The sequence below is a fragment of the Xiphias gladius genome, chromosome 20 (genome assembly GCF_016859285.1).
Source record: "Xiphias gladius isolate SHS-SW01 ecotype Sanya breed wild chromosome 20, ASM1685928v1, whole genome shotgun sequence".
Classification (NCBI taxonomy): domain Eukaryota; kingdom Metazoa; phylum Chordata; class Actinopteri; order Istiophoriformes; family Xiphiidae; genus Xiphias; species Xiphias gladius.
In genome coordinates, this window is record NC_053419.1 from 18,107,923 (window position 1) to 18,129,935 (window position 22,013).

General features: G+C 39.2%; 1 protein-coding gene across 1 annotated transcript in view; it reads right to left on the reverse strand.

The window, feature by feature from the left end:
• Positions 1-3,000: 3,000 nt before the first annotated feature.
• kcnt1a (potassium sodium-activated channel subfamily T member 1a) overlaps positions 3,001-22,013 on the reverse strand; it is a 35,528-nt gene continuing 16,515 nt past the window's right edge. The window contains 22 exon segments of the mRNA XM_040158169.1: positions 3,001-4,521; positions 5,526-5,610; positions 5,718-5,780; positions 5,894-6,034; positions 6,037-6,187; positions 7,329-7,457; positions 7,547-7,630; positions 7,872-7,973; positions 8,124-8,235; positions 8,492-8,626; positions 8,809-8,880; positions 9,915-10,087; positions 10,244-10,349; positions 11,739-11,955; positions 12,091-12,320; positions 12,877-13,026; positions 15,553-15,661; positions 17,147-17,255; positions 17,399-17,462; positions 20,449-20,585; positions 20,851-21,015; positions 21,093-21,273. Of these exon segments, the coding sequence (XP_040014103.1) occupies positions 4,404-4,521; positions 5,526-5,610; positions 5,718-5,780; positions 5,894-6,034; positions 6,037-6,187; positions 7,329-7,457; positions 7,547-7,630; positions 7,872-7,973; positions 8,124-8,235; positions 8,492-8,626; positions 8,809-8,880; positions 9,915-10,087; positions 10,244-10,349; positions 11,739-11,955; positions 12,091-12,320; positions 12,877-13,026; positions 15,553-15,661; positions 17,147-17,255; positions 17,399-17,462; positions 20,449-20,585; positions 20,851-21,015; positions 21,093-21,273 (2,833 nt within the window). The 3' untranslated portion in view covers positions 3,001-4,403.

Consider the following 22,013-nt stretch of genomic DNA (forward strand, 5'->3'; position numbering starts at 1 on the left):
TTGGAGACTCAGTGCATTATACCTTGTCAGTAGTGCATTATATTGTAATAACTTCACACTTATATTCCACCACCCGTATGAGCCATCTGAGATCCCTGACTGGCTCATATTGCTGAACCAAAATGAACTGAGCTATGCCACTGAGCTGTTTGCTGCTCATTAACTGCTCACTGGATTCTGGTGTGCATATAATTTTAATGTAGCTTCTGGCGTTCAACACTAGTAATATCCCTGTAATGACTGACTGTCAGCAGCTGGTATAATGTGGGGGGCAACTGCACAATATTTGATATTTGTTTGCTGCATTTGTACATTTTTGAGTAGTATTTTTTGTACATTATGTACAAGTTATGTTTACTAAAAAGCAGGCACTATTTTAAGGTTTATTCTGTCACAGGGTTTCAGAGATGTTATCAGTCTTATTTCATTGTGTTATATGTTTATTTATTTTGAAGAAATATAATAAAATGCAACTAGGTATGTTTTCTTGCTAAAGTTGTAGTGGTTTGAATACATTCATGTGTATATACAATATGTGCATCTGTTCCTTACTGCTCCACTTTTCTTTCTTTGCTCCCGTCCTGTTTGACTCTCCTCTTTCTGCCCACATCTGTCTCACTCGGTTTCTCCACTGCTCTCTGTTCCCTGTCTGGCTGTTCCGGATGTGTTGGAGGTAAAGAGTGGATCTATGAAAGGTATGCCGTGGATGAGGTATTCAGACCTTTTGCTTAAGCAAAGGTACTAATACCACACTGTAAAAATGCTCCTTTCCAAGTAAAAGTCAGCCACTGAAAATGTTACTTAAGTAAAAGTATTACTAGCAACATTTCCTGAAAGCATCAAAAGTAAAAGTATTCAATGCAGACAAATGGCCACTGTGAGTGTTACACTATTATACTATTCATTTATCATTGTGTAGCCATAATAGCAGCTCTGCAGGTTATGGTGCCAAATTGAGCTCATTTTTTAAATGTTCAATATCACTTTAATTAGATATTTTTTTCTACAAAGTCTTTTGGACAATGTTATATTAAAAGTTAAAAGTCTTCACAGAACATAAGTACTTTAACGAACTTCTGCAAGAAACAGGAAGTATAATGTCGCCCTGGATTCAGTGAGTAAAGCCTTGGACTTCAACTTGTGCCCCGTTTTTGTTAGCCTATATTTGTTTACATTTTGGAAGATTAAGTACCCCGAATTCACTATTATTAGTTCCTGTTTGGTATGTAACATTGGACGTACTGACAACTATCACTGGATTACTTTGATACTGAAGAACACTGAAGAAAAAGCTGATCATACTCAGGCGAGTTCTGCAGTTATGAGGTGCATCATTTTTCTGTAATTTGTGATGATATCCGAGAAAACTGAAAGTCACAAAGACTCTAAAAATGTGTATATTATCTCCGTGTATTGAGATTTTACTGAGTTATGACTCATATTCTTGACACAAACTTCCGCAATCCGGCAGTAAGAGCTTTAAAGTAGCCTACCTTGATCACCTCCATGAGCTGAGTGTCCCTGCCACTGCTGCTGCTCCAACTGCTGTTCAGATTGATGTTCTGACACAACTGTTCATATCTCACCAGTACATGTAGCTAACTTTGTGTGTAGTCGTGGTTAGCATTATTTTTCCTACCAGCTGCTGTTTTTCATCGAATTTCCATGGGTCATGTTGGGTAACGAGACCTGACAGGCTATGACAGGCATGAGGGAGGAAAAAAAAAAAAAGGTATAAAAATGCAAGTACCACATACAAATTTACCTTTAAACAGTATTTTGACTGGTTTCCAACAACTAGCAACATCAGAAACCCTGTCAGATTTTTTCTGCAGCACTCACTCAGTTTCTGGAGTTTCCCAAATGACACTTCAAGAAACTGAGAGCATTAAGAAAAAAAAATTCTGTGGCCTAATAAGACAAAACTTGAACTCACTGATCTGACTGCCAAGTGCTGCCCCAGGTAAATGGGATACTGCTCATTACATGTATAATACTTTGACTACAGCGACTTGTAGGCGGCATTATGCTAATGAGAAATTTCTCAGCAGCAGTGAGAGGTAGTCAAGTATTATGAGAATACTGACCAGCGCAAGATGCAGAGAAGTCTTAAGAAAACTCCAGACGGTACATGACCTTAGACTGGCTGTGCAGGTTCACTTTTAACACGGCTGTAATCGCTGTGAGCCGTGATTCTACAGAGTCCTGAATACAGGGCCTTAGTAAATAATACAAGTTCAATTTCAATAAATTTCCGGATTTATAAATGATTAGTGATGGAAAAAGCACAATGCATTTTAACATTAACCCCTTGTGACATTCTCATTTCATTCTGTTTTAGAGATTACTGTATATGGGCTGTGCATACAAAGTGACGTTACCACGACATTAGGTTATGTTTGGGGTCAATTAGACCACAGAGACAGAGAGGTCTAACTAACCTGTTGGAGGGGCTTCTAAAACATATCATTAAAAATATCATCAAATCTTAACATTAGGTTGAATCTATGTAGCAAATAAAGGAAAAAATAAAAATGACATGGGTCTGAATGTTTTTCGTAATGTGCAGTATCATGTGGTAATTGCTTGCTTGATTGTCAATATATATGATCAGAAAGTGCTTAGATGTGTAATTACGAATACTGCATATTGATTTTGGTCATGCAAAGGTGTCACATTAGTTTCTAGCATCAGTGTGTTTTAAGGTTAAATGCCAACTGCAACTGAAAAAAAACAATACAAAACAGACATTTACAATAAAAAACGCTGTTAAAAATGATGTTTGTGTCATTCAGGCTAATTAAGATGAGAATCATCTTGATATGATTGTTTTCTCTAACTATAATGAACATATATTTCAAATAACGTCTGGTTTAAGTGTTGAGAGGACAGTGTCAGTGAGTTGATTTGGGACAGTTTATGTTAAAATAACAAGAATAATCTACATCAACTTGAGGAAATAGTTTGTACTTTTCAGACAATATGTTTATTCTTCCCGATGAAAATTTAAAAAAAAGGAGATATAACCTGTCCATTAATGAGCTTAAATGGAGCTGGTAGGAGGATTTTTGACCTTTGGACAGAGTCAGGCTAGCCATTTCCCCCTTTCCAGTCTTAATGCTAAGCTAAGATAACCCTTTCCTGGCTGTAGCTTCATATTTATGTTACAGATACAAGAGTGATATAGATCTTTTTATCTAAATCTCAGCAAATTACCAAAATGTCAAACTATTTCTTTATATTGCCATTCCTGAGTTAAAGACATATAGCACTGCTAACGCTAAACCGTTAGACAACTCACAACAGTTTTAATATGCTTTTTTCATAATATAGCACTTTAATGTGCAAATTTAAATAAAATGAAAGTCAAGTTCAAATATTTTCAACATTTAAATATGCATGAAGTCAAAGACAAGAATTCTTGTGTATAGGATGTAGCATTTTAGAAATACATACTTCACCCAAACAGCCACAAATCACCGAGCAGTGGTGAAAGTAAAATGAGGTTTTGATTACTAATATAGTACAAATTAAATAAATCCTTAATGGCACAATACTGAATATGTGGCATGGAATATTTAGGGTCGAACTAAGCTCTTGTAGTGCAAAAACCTCATCCAACCTAAAATGTACTGCAGCGAACATATAAGTAAACACCCTTGTTTGTAGACCACTAGACGACTTAATAACTACCTCTAGGGTTCAGCTACAAAGATAAGCTTTAAATAAATATGTGCATTTAAAGCTTTTAAGTCACATTGTGTTGAATGTTATGTTTGATTTTATATGATTGATGGTAAATAGGTAAGAGTATGGCCCAGGGAAATTTGGAATATGCGCATCTGACCTCTGATAATCTGAAAAAGTCAAGAAAAGATGGATAAATCCCAGGTATAAAATCTCTGATCTTGATGTTAAACTTGTGTTTTTTCCTGAGGGGCCCAACAACCCAAAAGGGCAGAAACAAAACGTACACTGCGAAATTCAGGAGGTTTAAATGACAGTGAAACCCATGAGGGTTGTCCTGTGATCTTAATTCTTGCGTTTGGCGAATCAGATTAACTCTAACCAAGGGCAACACTGAGGGCGGGATGAACCTGACTGAAACCCCTTAAATTAATTGTGCCATTTGTTCACAAGCGTGTCCCTGACTGCTCATCGGAGAGCGCTATCACGGAAATGAATACACTACTCTTACATACAGTGTTTGTGGCAAGAGGATGAAAATGTCACAGATGACGTCAGTCGTCGTCTGCCAAACAGTAGGCACTCATATAATACAGTGGTAGACTGCAGTGCTGGAACATTATAGAAGAAATTGTCCTCTGTCAGACTGGACCTGTGTGGACACAACCACACCCCCTGGATTAGAAAGGAGTGTACCGGTGGAGGTCAGCATGCAATCAGAGATGGGTGTCCTCCCTGGTGTCTAAGCCGGACTCGTGTCTCTCTTTCAGGCTGCTGCTCTGGACAGGAGGTTCCTCGGGGACGTGAGCCAGAGGGTCCGAACGAATCAGGTACCTGAGAAAGCGAGAGAGGTCAGGAGGGCAGGTGAAGAACCGAGTGCTCTAACGTGGGAGCGCTGCACTCAGCACCTCTTAGCCACGGAGGATTAGTCTGCATTAAAGAAGAGGAGCGAAATAAAAAAAGTCAACTGTGGGATTCACTCGCCACTCCGTCATGAGCAGGAAACAGCCATCACCATGGAAACTGATAGGTGCCCTGCAGATGTATAATCTGTCCAAAAGAATACGCTAAAAAATTTATGGTAGGGTGCATTCTCTTTTAAATCAGTCTCTTTTAAATCTGATTTTTTTTTTTGCCACACTGATAAATTATCACTTTATAAAGCTGTTAAGGCTAACCTGTTAGCAAATAGTTGCCTATTTACACATCCAGCAGACACAAAGCAACATTGGTATTAATTAGAAGTCCTGTTTTTTTTGCCACCTGATGAATGCAAGCCCCATATTTACTCTTCTTCTAGCTGTATTTGGGGCATCACTAACTCCTCAGGGAAATGTCTGGCTCTTCCGATGCTAAATGCGTCGCTATGTTCATCCGGGAGGTCGCCAACTTTGTCTGTCTGCCGTTTGGTGCTGAGCAGGTGGCGGAGAGTCTGTTTATCGGCCCTTTTTAGCTGACAACCACTGCCTGCTGTGGTTGGAAACAACATTGATAAGAGTGATGAATCACAACTTTTTAAAGTTGCAGCCTGTAAAACCAAAACAATGAGCTGTAACCTGGTAAAACACTATGAAGGGAACCGCAAACTCAGGTGACAATAATATCTATTTTTTTTCCCTTTACTCTCCATCACCTGTGAAAAATGTGTGTTTTGCCATTTTTTTTCCATGATTATCACTTGGATTCATTTCTGACAAAATGTACACAGTAATACACATGCAAAAATATCCACAAATAAGAGAAATAAACAGTAGTAGTAATTACATGTGCAGTCAAAAAAAACATATATTTTATTCAGTGAGTTGGGAGCAACATAAAATAATACTAGTGATGCTTACACAATGTCATTGAGCTCCAGCCTGGTGTCAGGAGAGGGGTTAATCAGGACATACGACAGGGTGTTTTGGTGATCATTCTGTTCATCTGAAACAGAAACAACGCCGCAATCAGCAAACTGGAGCAGTCACATCTGTACGATGATGTTATGATCTAATTCCAACCTGCCATGGGATCATGACCTAAATGCTTACCTTGTAAGTAGCCCAGATTGACTCTGTTCATGACGTCACTGGCTGTCAGATTAGTTAGGTCCTCTACAAACCGCAGTTAGACAAGAAACAGGCAAACTATTAGGCGGAAGCAGACGTGAAGGTTTGGGAAGGGAAAGCAATGAGTAGTTCTCTGTCAAAGATGTGTCCATCCTCACCATATCCTGAGGTGGGGAGGCCCAGATGCCTCATGCGGTTGCGGACCAGTTCAGACAGCTCCTCCCGCTCAGAGCGCCGGTAGAGGTTGAGGCGCTGCTGGGCGATGCGCTGGCCGTGGTCCTTGCTCGAGTCCCGGTTCGCCCCTGCCACCTCGTGCTTTTCTTACTGAGCCGCCGTGCCCACTGCATGCTCTTCTTCCTCAGCAGGGGGTAATCTGATTGGTCATTGCTGCGAGACTCGTCCCCCCTGTCCTTGGTGTCCTCGCAGTCGTCGACACTGACTGACACCTGAGACTTGGGTTGGGGGGGCAGGTAGTTAGGGATCAGCCAGGGTGCTCATCATAAGAAAAGTTCAGAAAGGACGAGAGCAATAATTCTAATAAGGATAATAATGATTTTTTTTGTTTCCAGAAAACGTATCCCAATGACTTTGATGATCCACTGACTTTTCATCTAGTGCCATCAGTAGGTTAAAATTAAATTTGTCCAGTATTTGGGTTTATCACCCAACACCTGCAAAATGATATAATTCCCCTTCAGCCTCAGCTGTACTTTGTATGTAGTCCTAATTAACAAAAGTTAGGATGCTAACATTCTAAACTAAGATTTTGAACGTGGTAAACGTTACACCTGCGAAACATCGGCATGTTAGCATTGTCATTGTGATCATCGGTGGTGAAATGAAACTAAATACAATTGATCACTTACTGTAGTTAAGTCCAATTTTGAGGTACTTGTACTTGAGTATTTTCAATTTATGTTACTTTATATTTCTACTCCACTGCATTTAAGAGGGAAATGATTTACTTTTTAGTCAACTGCATTTAGAGCTTTAGTTACTAGTTACTTCAGAGATAGAGATTACTAATAAAAAGTCTAATAAATTTATAAGCAATGATGTATTATTATAGATTCACGTACATAGCAGTACATAAGGCTGTTAGGACAGGCCTCACCATTCGCAGCTGCAACATTAGTGATGATTAGTGATAGTTACATCTATAATTATAATCCAATAATATAATATATATATCATTCTAAAAATGGCCATTCTGCAGAATGAGCACTTTTACTTTTGGCACTTTAAGTATATTTGAATACCAATACTAATGTACATTTACTTAAGTAAAGTTTTGAATACAGGGCATTTACTTGTAACAGAGTAATTCTGTACCGTGGTATTTCTACTTTTACTCAAGCAGAAGATCTGAGTACTTCTTCAACCACTGGTGGTCATTAGCTTAAAGCACTGCTGTGTTTAAGTACAGCCTCACATATCAGCTGGCGTGGCTACGGACTCACAGTCCTGTTATATATTCTGCTATAAACCAGAGACTACAAGCGTATTTGAGATAAATGCATAATAAAATGTTTTTTGCTTTGGAGTTTGATATTTAGCTTGATACAACTTACAGTATCCTCTCTGAGATCTCACCTCAGAAGTAGAGAAAATGTGGGATTCTGTCCGATAGATCCCAATGGGAATTTCGGCACTAGAGGAGCAGAGTTTCTGGAACAGTCTGCCGTAAGTGCTAATCCATAGATCTTCCTCGGTTACTTTCATCTGCAACAAGAGATGCTATTAGTTTAGTCAACTTGGAGTTTGGTACTGTTTCAGATCATTTCTTCCCTCTCTCCTTTCCTGTAACTCACAGCACAGAGGTATCCTGATCCTGGAGTGGTGTCCAGCCCCAGTAGCAGCCTTGCAATAAGGATCATGTAATCCTTGACAAAAGACTGACATGGAATCAGAGAAAAATAAAATCACTATTATAACTACAACTTTGATTAAACACAGTGTACATAAGTAAACCAGAGCAAATTTGAACATCAGTAACTGAGCACAAGAGGGCGCTTTTGCTTCATGCTGGTAATGCTGTTCTGTTTCTTCAGGTGATACTGTTTCTCTGCTGCTCTTTTTTCTGGAATTGAAAAGACTCATCTGAGGAAAGGTGGTTGGCTGTAGGTGGGTACCAACCTGATAGAGCAGGGTGTCCAGCATGCTGATACTGAACACTCTGCCTGCAGCGAAGGGTAGGCGGAACATGAAGGCCAAGTTGGAGCCTTTATCGCGCTCTTTCTGTCAGGGAGAACCAGGACGCGCATAAAGCAAAGCAATGGTCAACAACATTTAAAATTCTGTTTCTTTTAAAGAAAAGTGAAAAAAAAAAAAAAAAAAGGAAAAAATCTTTACAATTCATTCACCGTAAGCCCTCTTGCTATGTCTTACCTTCTCCAGCTTGGAGAGAGCCAGTGAATAGCAGTCCTTTGCCCTGAACTGCATGAATCTCATGTTGGATGGATGAGTAAGCTCTGTGATGATGCTGAGACTGGGAAACAACCTGCAACGAGACAGAACGTGATGAAAAAAAAAAAAGGAAAAACGCGAATCAGAAGCTGTGACTACATATCACAATTTATTACCAAACTTTCAAAATCTTTTTAGCAAATGCTGCTGTAGCTGTTGTCCAAACGTGGTTTCCAGTGGAGGCTCAGATCTATCGAGCCTCTATTCAGCCTTTTAACTGATGTGATAAAATTAAAGACCATGCAATGAAAAGGTATTATTATTATTTATGACAAAATCTAGTTAATTACCTGAACATCGTCTGTACATTGACAATAGTTTTTGCATCAGCCATGTAGTCCTCCTCGGCACTCATTGTACTCTCTTTATCCACGACAACCAAATTATCGGCGTAGATAATGCCACACTGCAGCAGGCTGTCTAGACTGAATCACACACACGCACGCACGCACGCAAAATGAGCATAACAGAGGAAGCCAACTTACTTGGAATGTACTGTTCATCCAATTAAATCTCAGAGAAGTACATACATACATACATAAATGAGAAAATAAATGTAATATAAAATACAATTTTAATGAAAAGCAGAAGATTATATGAGTCTTACTTGTCTATGGTCCCAGCCATGTAGTAGACCATTGGGAAACAGCAGATGGCCTCCAGAAAGTGATTATCTGGCCTACAGGAAACATATGATATTGAAAATTTGTTCCATTTAGTTTTCTATTGTCTTTTTTATACAAGACTACACAATATATTGTTTGGTAAGATTGAAAAAAGAAGACTCAATTGGCTATTCACATAAGAAACATTTGAGTTTGTCAGTTACTTAACTCTTTCTCCAGCACTTGCATCCAACAAAGTACATAATAAAAATAAAAAAAAATCTTTATTCAAGGCAAAATCACTAGGATTTTTGTCGTAGTACAAACTAAATACACTCAAACTACTTTATAGCTGCTTTAGAGGCTTGTGTGGTTGCTATGTGATGAAATGCAACAGTAAGTACCCGGGTCTCAGGAGCCTCTTATGGTAGTTCGACTCCCTAGTTAATGTGTCTTTTAGGCTGAGGGATGCGTCCATCTGTTGCTGAGCACTCTCAGAGAGATTTAGTCGCTTTGTTACTCCAACACCACCCCTGACAGAACATTACTTCACGCACTTGCCCAGTCCTGCTGACTAGAGACCCAAGGCCGCCGTAAGTGCCCAAATTGCATATCCAAGTGCGTGGGTGTCTGTATTTGTGTGTGTGCGAAAGCCATAGGAAGCGAGGGAGAGAGTGCTGCATGGGGGGAGTATATTTTCGTGTGTGTGTTTCTATGAGAGTCCTGAGAGTTGACATATGGGGGCTGAAAAGGGACACATCAGGGCTGTCGATGAAAGCCCGCTTGGTGTTCTTTTTCTCGCTTTGTAGCAATGTATATTATTCAAGTTCAAGGCAAAGCAAGTTGCCATGGCGACTGCCTGGAGATACAGAGAGCAGCGTTTTTATTGTGCTTGTTGCTCGAAACACACCGTCACTGTGAGCAGCAGCAGTAACCTAACATCGGAACTGACAATGGAGTCCCACCTCCACAGCCTTGTCCTGAATGCTCGGCTGACGTGAGCGCTTGGCATAAATAACACTTCCCACCGTGAAATGGTGAAAGACAGAATGAAGGGGAAAGAAAGGAACCATGTGTGGGTTATGTGTGTGTGCTAAGGTCAACTCACGGGTTATCCAGCAGCAAAACAATGGGGTTGAGTTCTTTCCTGGGTCTGTAATAAGCTCTGAGAGGCACAATGAAGTTATAGAGACCATTCCCTGCCGTCTCAGCAGACACAATGACGAGCTTGTTTTTAAAACCATAAGCCTTAGCATCCTCAAAACTGTTGTGCCTGCATCCCTGCACAGTGAAAAAAAACAAAAAACAAAAAAACAGATAGGTATTTTTGGTTTGCTTTTTTCAAGTGAAGGACAGAGAGACAGGGGAAGGAATGTAAGGAATGATGGAGGCAGTAAGTAACTGAGTGACTAAGTTGGAGGAACAGCGACTGCCCACCTGGTCCAGTCGTAGGCAGCAAAACGGTGCTTTCTCAGCCAACAGATGGCACAAGGTGGGCGAGCTCCCAATGTATGGAGAGTTAGGGGGATAACCCTTCACATACCTGGCAACAAATCCAAAAAGCATGAATGACACATTTCATGGAAATATACTGCGTTGGAAAATTGGTCAGGCTTTCTAGTCGCAATTTCTTGTTCTGACAAAAAAAAAAAAAAAAAAAGTGTTTCCAGCGTTTAACCACTTGGAAGTTAAGAGAAAATTTAGGGTTACTTTTCAGAATATGCAAAATACACTCATTTATTCATGCTACCTTGGAAATTAGCCAAAAGTGCATTCAAGTTTAACTGCATGCTAGGTAAACTATTCACAGAATCTTAACAGGTAAGGGAAATATTTTAGTATGTTTTGCACAGATATTTTGGGAGGTTGCATAGTGTTAACTCAACTACACTCAACTGGATTATGCATTATGCATGTTTGCTGAATTTACATGTTGAATTTGTAAGTAGGGCAGATATGAAATGACTGTGTTTTTATTATTTTTCTCTTAACCAGAAAAAATGCAGCAGCATTAATTGACTGGAACTGGCTTTAGAAATAAAAGATAGTGGCACAGTCGGGTTCAAAATGTGACCTATATGTTCAATTCAAGCAAAACTATGTGAAAGGACCACCAGTGGTAGATGAAGTCCTCTCTCATCCTCTCATTATTTAAGTAAAAGTAACAATACCACAATATGACTATACCCCAATATGTGTAAAAGTCCTGCATTAAAAGTCTTACTTAAGTAATAGGACAGTACAGTGAGTAAATGTACTTATAGTATCAAATGTAAAAGTATCCCTTATGCAGAAAAATGGCCTCTGTGAAGGTTATATGTTTACACGTGCATATCTTTGATTATATTAATGATGCATCAATAAAACTTAAGTAGCATTTTACTGTTGCAGTTTGTTGAGATGGAGCAAATTTTGACCACTTTACAGTTTATACTACTTGACAGTTTACTCTATAACAATAAAGCATATGTTACAAGCTGACTGGGGTTTTTATGTAAAATCTTTAATTGCAAACAAATCTACTACCTAGTGGAGTAAAGAGTACAATATTTTTCTCCAAATGTAGTGGAGTGGTGGTAGTAGTACAAAATAACAGAATAGAGTACCCATTAAACTGGACTTGAATAATGTACTTATGAAAATGTATCCAGTTACTCTCTGCCACTAGTAGAGTGACAGACAAGCTCTCTATAATTTTAGGATCATTAATACTAGGAGACTAATAAGTAATCTTAAGAAACTGCTCTTATAGTTTTACTTAAAGAAGTTTTCAGCACAAGAAATCTAAGTTGGACATTTTAGTCATTTTTTCACAACTGAATGTAACATTTTTTAAAATTATTTTATGGCCCGTGTTATTTGCTCTGCTTCCTTGTGGTTGGGTTTTTAAGGAATGGATACTAACGTACGCACACAGTATTAGAATCCTTACTCAGTAGATGAGTGGTCTTTCTCATCTGTGAAGACGGAGTCATCTTCTGATTGGTCACTGAGGAGGTCACATGGCAGGATTGAGGCGGAGTCGGCGAGCTCCTGAACTGGTGCAATGCTGGGCCGGCGGCTCCCCGTCCCGTTTACTGTCGGTGGGACCAGTTTACCACCTGAGTAATCAGGTGGACTCGTATTCTGAAGATCCATGGCCACGGTGCCTGTAAAATATTCCCCCGAGCTTTAAAATCACAGATAATAAACGTGCATCTCCTCAGTTTAACCAAATTCATCAAAACTTTGAGACCTCTTTCACCAACAGGAGAATTTTAATCACATTCTGCCTCCTCTCTCACCCATGCTAGCAATGATGCTGTGCACAGGAAGCTGTGAGGGTCCATCGTAGATTCCCCCGGCAGGGCGGCCCTTCCTCTCCTCCTGGTTAAAGATGAAGGCCGAGTTCTCCTCCTTGGTGATGTTGATGTAGTAGCAGGTGTCCGTGGCAGCCATGATGTGGCGTGGGCCGGGGTTCAGCAGGATGCTCTTGTTGTCTTCCCTCTTTATACCAATCAGACACACGCCATACCTGAACATCACATACTTGTTGTTAGCATGTACTCGAGGCTGACAACAAAGTTGTGTCGTAACATTTTAAGCCATAAAACCACAAGACGTCACAGCTACGAATTGATGCTTGAGGCTCAAAGGAACTGTTCAACATTTTGGGAAAGACCCTTATTTGCTTTCTTGCCAAGAATTAACTTAGTTTAGCCAAGCATAAAGACTGGAGACTGGGGGGGAAACAGCTAGCCTAGGCTCTGTCCACTGCCTACCAGAACCTCTGAAGTTCTCCAATTAAAGCGCTATATGCCTTGTAAACTCACGGTGTCAAGAAATACTCCAGTTCATAGCAAATGTTTCCGCCATTCTTAGCAAGACCAAAAAAAAAAAAAAAAAAAAAGCCCACAAATTTTTTGATGTTGTTATCTGTATGAAAATCACATTAAACTAAGATAAGACAAAAGGAAATTGCTGCATTTAAATATACAAAATCTGTAGCAACACCTGTAAATGGTCTGGTATACAGTACTTTCAACTTGTCAGCATCTGAAAAAGATGCTTTAGCTTACGTGTCAACTCACTTCTTGTGAGCATGAAAGGAGGCATATGTGAAGCTTTTGCCATTATACTCTCCAAAGAACTTGCTGTCACACAGTCGAATGTGGTAGACCTCGTTGCCAGAACAACATCCGTACATCCTCTGCCACTGCTCTGGAGACTGTTGTCCTTCTCTGCATTCAATCATAGAAAACACATTCATTGAATCTTCCTTCAGTGATTAACATGGTCAGTAAACCTGTTACCTTTTACAGTGTTACAAATTTACCACATACAGTCCTGGTTGAAATCACTGGCCTTGCTGAATTTAAGTACAGAATTTAGAATATCTTCAGAAATAAATGCAAATTAACTGATTTTGTATAACCAGAATATTTAATAAAATGTCCAAAGTTACTGAACAAAAGAATATAAAAAAAATCCAAAACTTGCATATTGAAATAATACAAACAAAAACTGTACCCCAGACACAATTATTGGCACCCTTCACTAAAATTTGGTTGCAGAACCTTTGGCAACAATGACAGCCTCTAAATATTTCTTCGAGTCATCTAGAAGCTTCTTGCACCTGTCTGCTTGTAGTTTCTGCCACTCCTCCATTGCAGTGTGTTCAAGCTCTTTTAAGTTTGCATGACTCCTTTTAGGCAATGGCAGATTTCAGCTCTCTCCAAATGTTTTCAATGAGACCTAGGTCTCACTGCTGGCCATTTTAAAACAGTCCGTCTTTTCCTTTTCAACCATTCTATTGAGCTGCTGGATGTGTGCTTTGGGTTGTTGTACTGCTCAAAGACCCAAGACCTTCACCTCAGACCTAGTTTTCTGACACATTCCCAAAGAGAGCTCTACTTTGGATTCATCGGTCCATAGAACATTATGCTAGAAATACTGTAACTTATCTATGAAAGTTTTTGCAAACATTAGTCTTGCCTTTTTGTGCTTATCTTTCAATAGTGGTGTCCTCCTTGGCCTTTGCCCATTGAGCCCTACTTGGTTTAGTGTGCGTCGTATGGTACGAGCTGAAACCACCACTCCAGATTGCTCCAGGTCAGCCTGTAGCTCTCTAGATGTCTTGCGTGGTGTTTTCTCTACAATCCGCATCAACCTTTGCAGACTTTTCTCATTCAGTTTCTTCTTAGCACCACGTCCTGGAAGCGTCTTTAGATGGTTACGGCTGTTAAACTTATTGATAACGTTACATGCTGTTGAAACGGGGAATTCAAGATCTTTACCGATTGCCTTGTTGTATCCTTTGGAATTTTTTTTTTTGCTCTCAGGCAGCTATTTTGTCTTTGCTATTGTGAAAAAGAACCTTGAAACAATTAGCCCTTTTTTATGCAGTAAAACCATCATTCATTGGTTAATTCAGGTCATGTGAACACTGAAAATTAAGAACTGGTGAGTCTTATTTGTTTTTTATTTTGTTTTAGGAACTAATTTAAATTCATTAAATAGGTGCCAATAATGTCTGTATTTTTTATTTCACCATATGAACTTTTTTTTTTTTTTTTATTTAGTTTTTTTAAATTTTTATTTTTATAAATGTTCTGCTTATAAAAAATTGTTTAATTTTATTTTTATTACTGATATTCTAAATTTTAAATTTAAATTCAGGGATTCAATAATGCCAATAATTTCTTTATGGACTTATACATGCAATCTCTGAAAAGTGAAATACTGCTTTTGAGAATATCTATTATCTTTATTCGCAAAAAGGAAAGCTCTCCATCTCCTCTCGCTACATCCCTCCAGACCCTCGGGGTCGCGCTGGGTCTCCTGGGTTATCTAGTGAAAGCAGACAGCTTCATCCATCTGTCAGTCAGTCAGCTTGGCTCTAATATGCCCTTTGTAATGACTTCCGGTAATTACAGTAATTGCTCAAGCCCTTTGATGGAGTTTAATGGGCTATGAGAGATGCTCAAGGAAGCGGTTTACATACCTCACTTACTCATTAGTACTTATTAATCCTTACATACGACGACTTATAATTTGTACTTCACACTTTCTGGTTTCCATGCTGTGACTCATTGTAAAAGGTGAAACAACATGCTAATTATCATCAATACATCCTAGTCACTTCTAAAATTATTTCCAACTTAACACCCCCGATGAGACGTATATCTCTATATTAATCTTGTGCAATCAAAGATGCCGACACGTGATGCAAACATACACACAAGTGCGCATTTGCATGAATGTAATACACATTCATATATACCTCTGTGGGTATTTTGTGTAATCTCAAAACTTGTACATCTTTGTCTAATAAAGAAAAACAAAGCTTCACTTTCTAAGGAGTTGTCAGGAACACAATAAGTGCTAATGCCAATTGATTCTCTTTAAAGGTCCCTCAGCCATTGACATCAGCTTTAAAAGTGATCCATTTGCGTGCTTTGGAAAATAATTTTCCACTGGAGAGCTTTTCACATGGTTTTATAGGGAACACATCCTAAAAAAAATAAATAATGTAGGTACTGTCTGTTCTCTCTTTTGGTCTAATGCACTTTTTCTTTACTTCCTACTGAGTTCCACAATGAAATAAGGCTCTTGTCTTTGCTTGGGCTTATTCACCTCCCCGTGCCAGTTTTATGGAAGCTACATGAGCATGAACATGAACATGAACTTGGGAAATTTGAACTTTGCGATCACACTAAGGAGAATTCCAAAATCCTGAGGAGGCGTGGTTATACAAGATGACTGACCGTCCCCGGGAGGTGTGTACAAGGAGCGTGACCAAGGTGGAGGTGGCTGGACAGACACAGTTGAGAGCCAACATGGCATACTTGAACTCCTCCTCGCACACAACATGATCTGAAAACAGAAGAAAATGAGGTGATCAGAGGAGCTGTCCAAATAGTAAAAGTTATATTATCACATGTTCCACATTAAAGGTGCTTTATATGTGGAAAATTTGGACATTTTGGAGAATATATTTATTTGCATTCTGGTCGAGAGTTATTTACCAGGATATTGATACCTGTCTCTTATCTGTCCATTGAGTATGAAGCTAGCAAGCTAAGAGTCAATTAACTTAGCTTGAGATCAGTGAAGTGTATCTTAAACTAGACCCGCTTTCTCCAAACTTCAAAATAAGCCTACCTAAACACCCCTAAATCTGGCTAAATAACACCTTATATCATGTTTCATTAATTCTTAAAGGACCAGTGTGTAGGGTTTAGGGGGATCAATTGGCAGAAATGGAATATAATATTCATTGTTATGTTTTCATTGGTGTATAATCACCTGAAACTAAGAATCGTTGTATTTTTGTTAGCTTAGAATGAGCCCTTCATATCTACATAGGGAGTGGGCCCTCTTCCACAGATCCCACTATGTTTCTACAGTAGCCCAGAATGGAAAAACCAAACACTGGCTCTAGAGAGGGCCATAAAGTGAAGGCGACCATTGGTTCTCAGACACACTTAGAAAGGGAGGGGTGAATGAGGGGTATTCAACTTGGTTGCCTTCTGCAACCTCACCGCTAGTTACCACAAAATCCTACACGCTGGTCCTTTAAGTTGCGCTCTTATGAGGACTTACGTGCTTTAACTATTTCTTGGCAACCAGTGGCTTAACTGGTCACGAAACAAGAAAGTTACTGAACTGAAACTTGAGAAAATTTAAACATTTCTGTTTTTGTGCAATTTAAGCAAACAATATATAATGTATACATTGGGAGTTTCAAGATTCTGGAAGGTTATTTTCAACTTCGAACAGAGCCAAGCTAGCCGTTTAACCCTGCCTTTAGTCTTTATGCTAAGATAAGCTGACCTACTCCCAGCTAAACCTTCAATAAATGATTTCTTGCCCACTTAAGGGCAATGGAATAAGCTGTAAACATAACACTCACATATTAGCATCTTTTAAGTTTATTTGGCAAACTTTTATGCAAATAGTTGTCTATTTACACATCCAGCAGTTACAGAGCAACATTAGATTTAAATGGGAGTTGCATTTTTAAACATCTGATGAATGTAAATTCAATACTCACTCTTTTTAGCTCTGTTTTTAGTCTCCACCGACTCCTAAGAGAAATATCTGGCTTTTTAGCTGCTAAATGCTCCACCAGCTAGCTATTCGCTAACTTTGTGTCTTTGTTCAGTTAGTTTTGTTAACCACTGTTAATATAAAATACCCATATTGGCTGCTTTTATGCAGAAATATGAGATTGATATCAATATTTTCATCAAACTTTCTTCCAGAGAGCAAATACATGTATTTCAGAAAATGTCAAACTATTTCTTTAGGGAGTTTCACATGAATGCAACATTTAACTGAGAGTTTAGAAACTCTCACCTGCAAATTTAACATGGAACTTATTTTCAGGTTTGAGTATCTGGACATAAAGGGGGCAATTTGGAGCAAAGTCCTTCACTGCCCAGGCTCTCAGGATGGTCTGATGGTCCTGAGTGGAAAGAGTCAAAGACATTGCATTTTCACTCTTGAATTTCTAAATTAAATTGGTAATTGCCTTCATGATCAACAGCATTAATGGGCTGAGTTTGTGTAAAAAATTAAAAGAGGCAGAAAGTTCATTCTTCTTCTTACCGCAGCCATGCGATCTACCTCATTACGACTGCTTAGAATGAAACAAGCCTCTGCATCATCCATTCTGCAGAAGCGAGACAAATTCACAAATAAAAGAAGTTACAAAACAACAGAAAAAAATCACAAACCCTGACGTAAAAGAGTCCAACTGCAGCTGAAATTACCTTTGACCAGTCAGAAGGGATAACAGCAACATCCTTTGATTTGATATTCAGTTTAAAATTGCACACAGACAAACACACAAAGATCTTAATGAAATGCTCTGTGCTATACTGAATATTTACAGTGAACATGGACCTGTGTTGCATATGATTAACACAGCCAGGAGTGCGCGGAATGCAAAACAAGTGTGGGAGGATTTGATATGGTGCCAGATGCAGGATGTAAACCCAGTCCTCTACCTCAACTTGCTCAAAACAAAAGTTATTCAACACATTTTCATCAAAGCAATACTTATTTTGATGTAAGGTGTTCCATACCATATGGCACAACTGCAATCTTACCTCTACAGGTGAAGGATTGTAAGGTATTTTTCCTTTGTTTTTTGTTTTGTTTTTTTTTACTAGAATGGCTGGACTGCAACAGCAGAGCCAGCCCTATAAACGCAAATGTCCATGACTTAGTAAGTGAGCGAGCGATAAAGTTACACCATTGGTCAGCCAAACGTCGCGTGACTAAGTGCTGAAGTTACACCATTGGCCGTTGCTTTTTCAAAAATGAATTGGCGCAAACAGTTTCTATTGTGTTATCATGGGGTCCTTTACAGGTAGCGTTCCCAACTTAGCACCTTTGTCTCTCAATTTACCAAATTTTCACTTTTCACCCTTTAGCGACTTTCCTTCACAAAAGCACCTAGCGACAAAACTAGCAACTTTTTGGAAAAAATGTCTCCTACTCTCCGTAGAACAGAGTCACCAGCATTGCCCTGCGAGTGCGAGGTCGGGCTTTCCCTCCATGGGCACACCTCTCTATGCGTCTCACTCAATAGACCGCATGGCAGCTGACACAAACCTGAATGAGCTTCTAACTTTCTCTCTGAGTGAACATTTTACAGGTTAGGGTAGCCAAAATCACGGCACAGGCGTTGTCTTTAACTTATGAGTATGGTGATTTTGTCAGACAACGTTGCGGTCATAAAATTAGGAAATCAGCAGTGCAGAGCAGCAGCTTGGAAATGGCTTGGAGGAGACTGCTGGTTAACATGTAGACTTAATGGTCTGCATTTAAGTCACTATTTCATACTTGTTCCGTTGTCTGACAACAGAAACAAAAACATGTAAAAGAGGACAGCTTTATGAGAATTCAGCTGTATTAAATCACTGTGTATGTGGGTTAAGAGAGTGGGAGAGAAGCAAACAGATAAAGGGCGGTCCAGCCATTTACTAGGTTTTGACCTACTCTTGTTTTTTCTTTCTTGGGAGTGTCCACTGGGCTATTGTGTTCTTTTGACATGCTATTTTATGTCTTTGCTTTTTGTGGTTTTAGTATTGCACTTACATCAGAGTGGGGGACTAGCAAGAGACAGATAAAAACATGAATGATCAAATCGAAGCAGCAGAGATGATTTTCCCTGTATGGCTCCAAAGCTCCAAAAGTGCATGAGCCTACATTTCCCATAATGCAGCATCTTCTTTGTTAGAGCCTCATCGCTGTTACTTTCTTAGACTGGAAAAAAAGTTCCTCCAGAGCCACAGAAGACATTATTCAACTGTTTTCACAGAGTGTGTACTAGTGCCAAAGATGAGTAAACTGACCTGTACATGTAAAATCAGTAGATTTACCACTTAAGTTTGGCTGTATCTCTGTAAAGTGCTTTGAGACATTTGCATGTGATTAAAGCTCTGGAAATAAACTTGACTTGACATACAGACTGACAGCAGGATTTTAATCCTTTATCAGTCTTAGAATTTTCCACAGTCTCATTCGTAAAACTTTTACGATTAAAAATTATCAGATGAATGTGAGACAGATCATTTTCCCTTTCCTCAGAGAAAGTGGTCCTTTTTATGGTTGAGTGTCAAAAGAAATGGGAATAGCTTGAATGAGTAATTACAATGTTGTCTGCGTATGAGGCCACACAATAGCTCTGACAAGCCTATTTACTAAAAAAAGGAATGAAAGAACATCAGGGTGATATTAAGGAATGGAGGGACAATAGTGATTCATATCCTACTGATGGGAGCTTCATGGTTTGCAGCAATTATTTACACCAATCCCACCAATGCGAAATATAAAATGTTAACATCCAGTATGGACAATTTTATGATCTTAGACAAAGCTGTGCACCTAGTTCAGTTGCATGCAAGAAGCTGTATTTATTTGCATAATGCATCAGGACATACAGATTCATCATCATGATGCACTTAAGTAAACATGGCACACCCACTCCTCCTCCTTAAATGGTGCAGTCACTTTTCAGGCCAATCATTAACAACGATCATCCTCCCGGTTAGACTATTGGCGATGAAGATATCAAAATTAGATGATTTTTTTCACCTTTAATTAGACCAATTAGACCAATCAATGTTATGTCTCAGAACAGGTGGATTTGTGTGATAAAGAAAAGTCCTAATCTGTCACAAAGCATAACATCGACACTTAAGCGACATGTGCTAGTCCTCATGTTATTCATCACACTGTGTTCACACTGGTTTCAGTCAGCCACATTTCTGCTGCGCATTCAACAGACTTCAACCATGTACAGAACCAGTAGACTTCGTCCTTTGTGGACCATGACTGTACAAATGTCATGGCAATCTATCCAATAGTCATTGACATATTTCAGTCTGGACCAAAGTGGTGAACTAACCAAAAGACAAGGAGAGCAGCACTGCCATCGCTAAGGCCACTACTTCTAGTTTAAACAAGGCTTAAACTCGGTATGTTCTGCTTTGTGGTAATTCCAAGTTTGAGAATTTGATGTTTACTTATAGCTCCCTCATTAGGCAAATCAGTGTAATGTTACCAGAACACAGTTTGTGAATACATCATCAAAACTACAAAAAGTCATCCATGTCTGGGCCCAGAGGTTGCAGTGTTCTGTCACTTACTTGGCTCTCAACAGATCCTGGTCTTTGAGAACAGATCCTTGCAGATAGATGACCCTTTGCGACCACAGAGGGATCTGCAGAACTCTCCGCACCTGGAGGTCCATTTCACTTGGGCACAGGATCACCACATAGTAATCCTTTAAGATTACAGAACAGTCACATCAGTATCTACTGTGGAACGCATTAAGAACCGTGCAGAAGATGTTAATGTCACAAAATCTGGCTACGAATTTCCCTATGTGTCTCTGCCACTGTGTTATCTTAATCACAAGAGGTCTTTTCTCTTTAAATATCCTTAAAAACACCACGAAGTCCACTATCACATCCTGTATGTGTATTCTAGAGTATAAAAATGCATGTGTGTACGTTGCTGCCATGTATGACATATGGTATCTTTATTACCTGCAGTCTGGGATGCGCATAGAATTCATTGAGAAAATCCATAAGCAGGTCTATTTTGAGCGCGCTGACACACAGCACTACATGTTTCTCTGTCTGTGCTCTGTGGCGGCTGTAATTCCCTCCAGACTTCTGTCTCTCCATCCACAGGTAGATCAGCTCCTCAAACTGACGCACAACAAGCTGAGCAAAAGTAGAACTCACAAAAAAAAAGGTTATCCAAGATTATTTCGGCATCTTCCTACCTGCAGAGGCAGCACCACCAGAGCCACACAGATCATGATGACCACCAGCAACTGGGAGGGCCATATGCGAGGAGTAACGTCTCCAAAGCCCACGGTGGAGAAGGTGACGATGCAGAAGTAGAAGGAATTGAAGAGGGAGAGGTTCTTGCCTGCTCGCTCCAGGTGCTGTATTCCACACGTCCTGCGCAGATCAGATAAACCATGTGTACAAACAAACACAAAGTTAGCATTTACGACTGGCATGTACTATTCACTATGAACTCTGCAACACAAAAAAGTGATAGGCTATCTGATGAGTCAAAAGTATAACTGAATACAGTTATTTAAATAATTAAAATAGAGTGTAAAAAGCAATACAAATCCTTATACTCCTCCCTTAACTTCTGATCTTTACCTACATTCACTTGATAACATAAAGAAAAACTTGTTTTACTGTTTATTTTATCTTTTTCTATCTTATTTTTTCTCAACTGACTGATAAACAAATGGTTTATCTTTGCCTTATTTTCGACCATATATCATTTCAGTAACACTTTATTGTACAAGCCCATTATTTACTAATGATTTCCTGATTATTTCTCAAAAGTCTCCTGGAAAGAAGTATGTAGTGTAATTTGGTACCAGAGGCCACACGATAGCTCTGACAAGCCTATTTCCTGAGAACAGAATGCGAGAACATCTGGATAACATTACGGATGGAAGGACAACAGAAATTTAAATCCTACTGATGGTTTTTTGCAGCAATTATTTGTACCTGCCCCACAATGCAAAATATAAAATGTAAGCATCCAGACAATTTGATCTGAGACAAAGCTGCACAGTTAGTACAGGTGCATGCTGCATAGTCAGATTCCCTATTTTCCCATACTACATTTCAGTAACAGTTCATTTTACATGGTCGTTATTTAAAATAATTTCCTA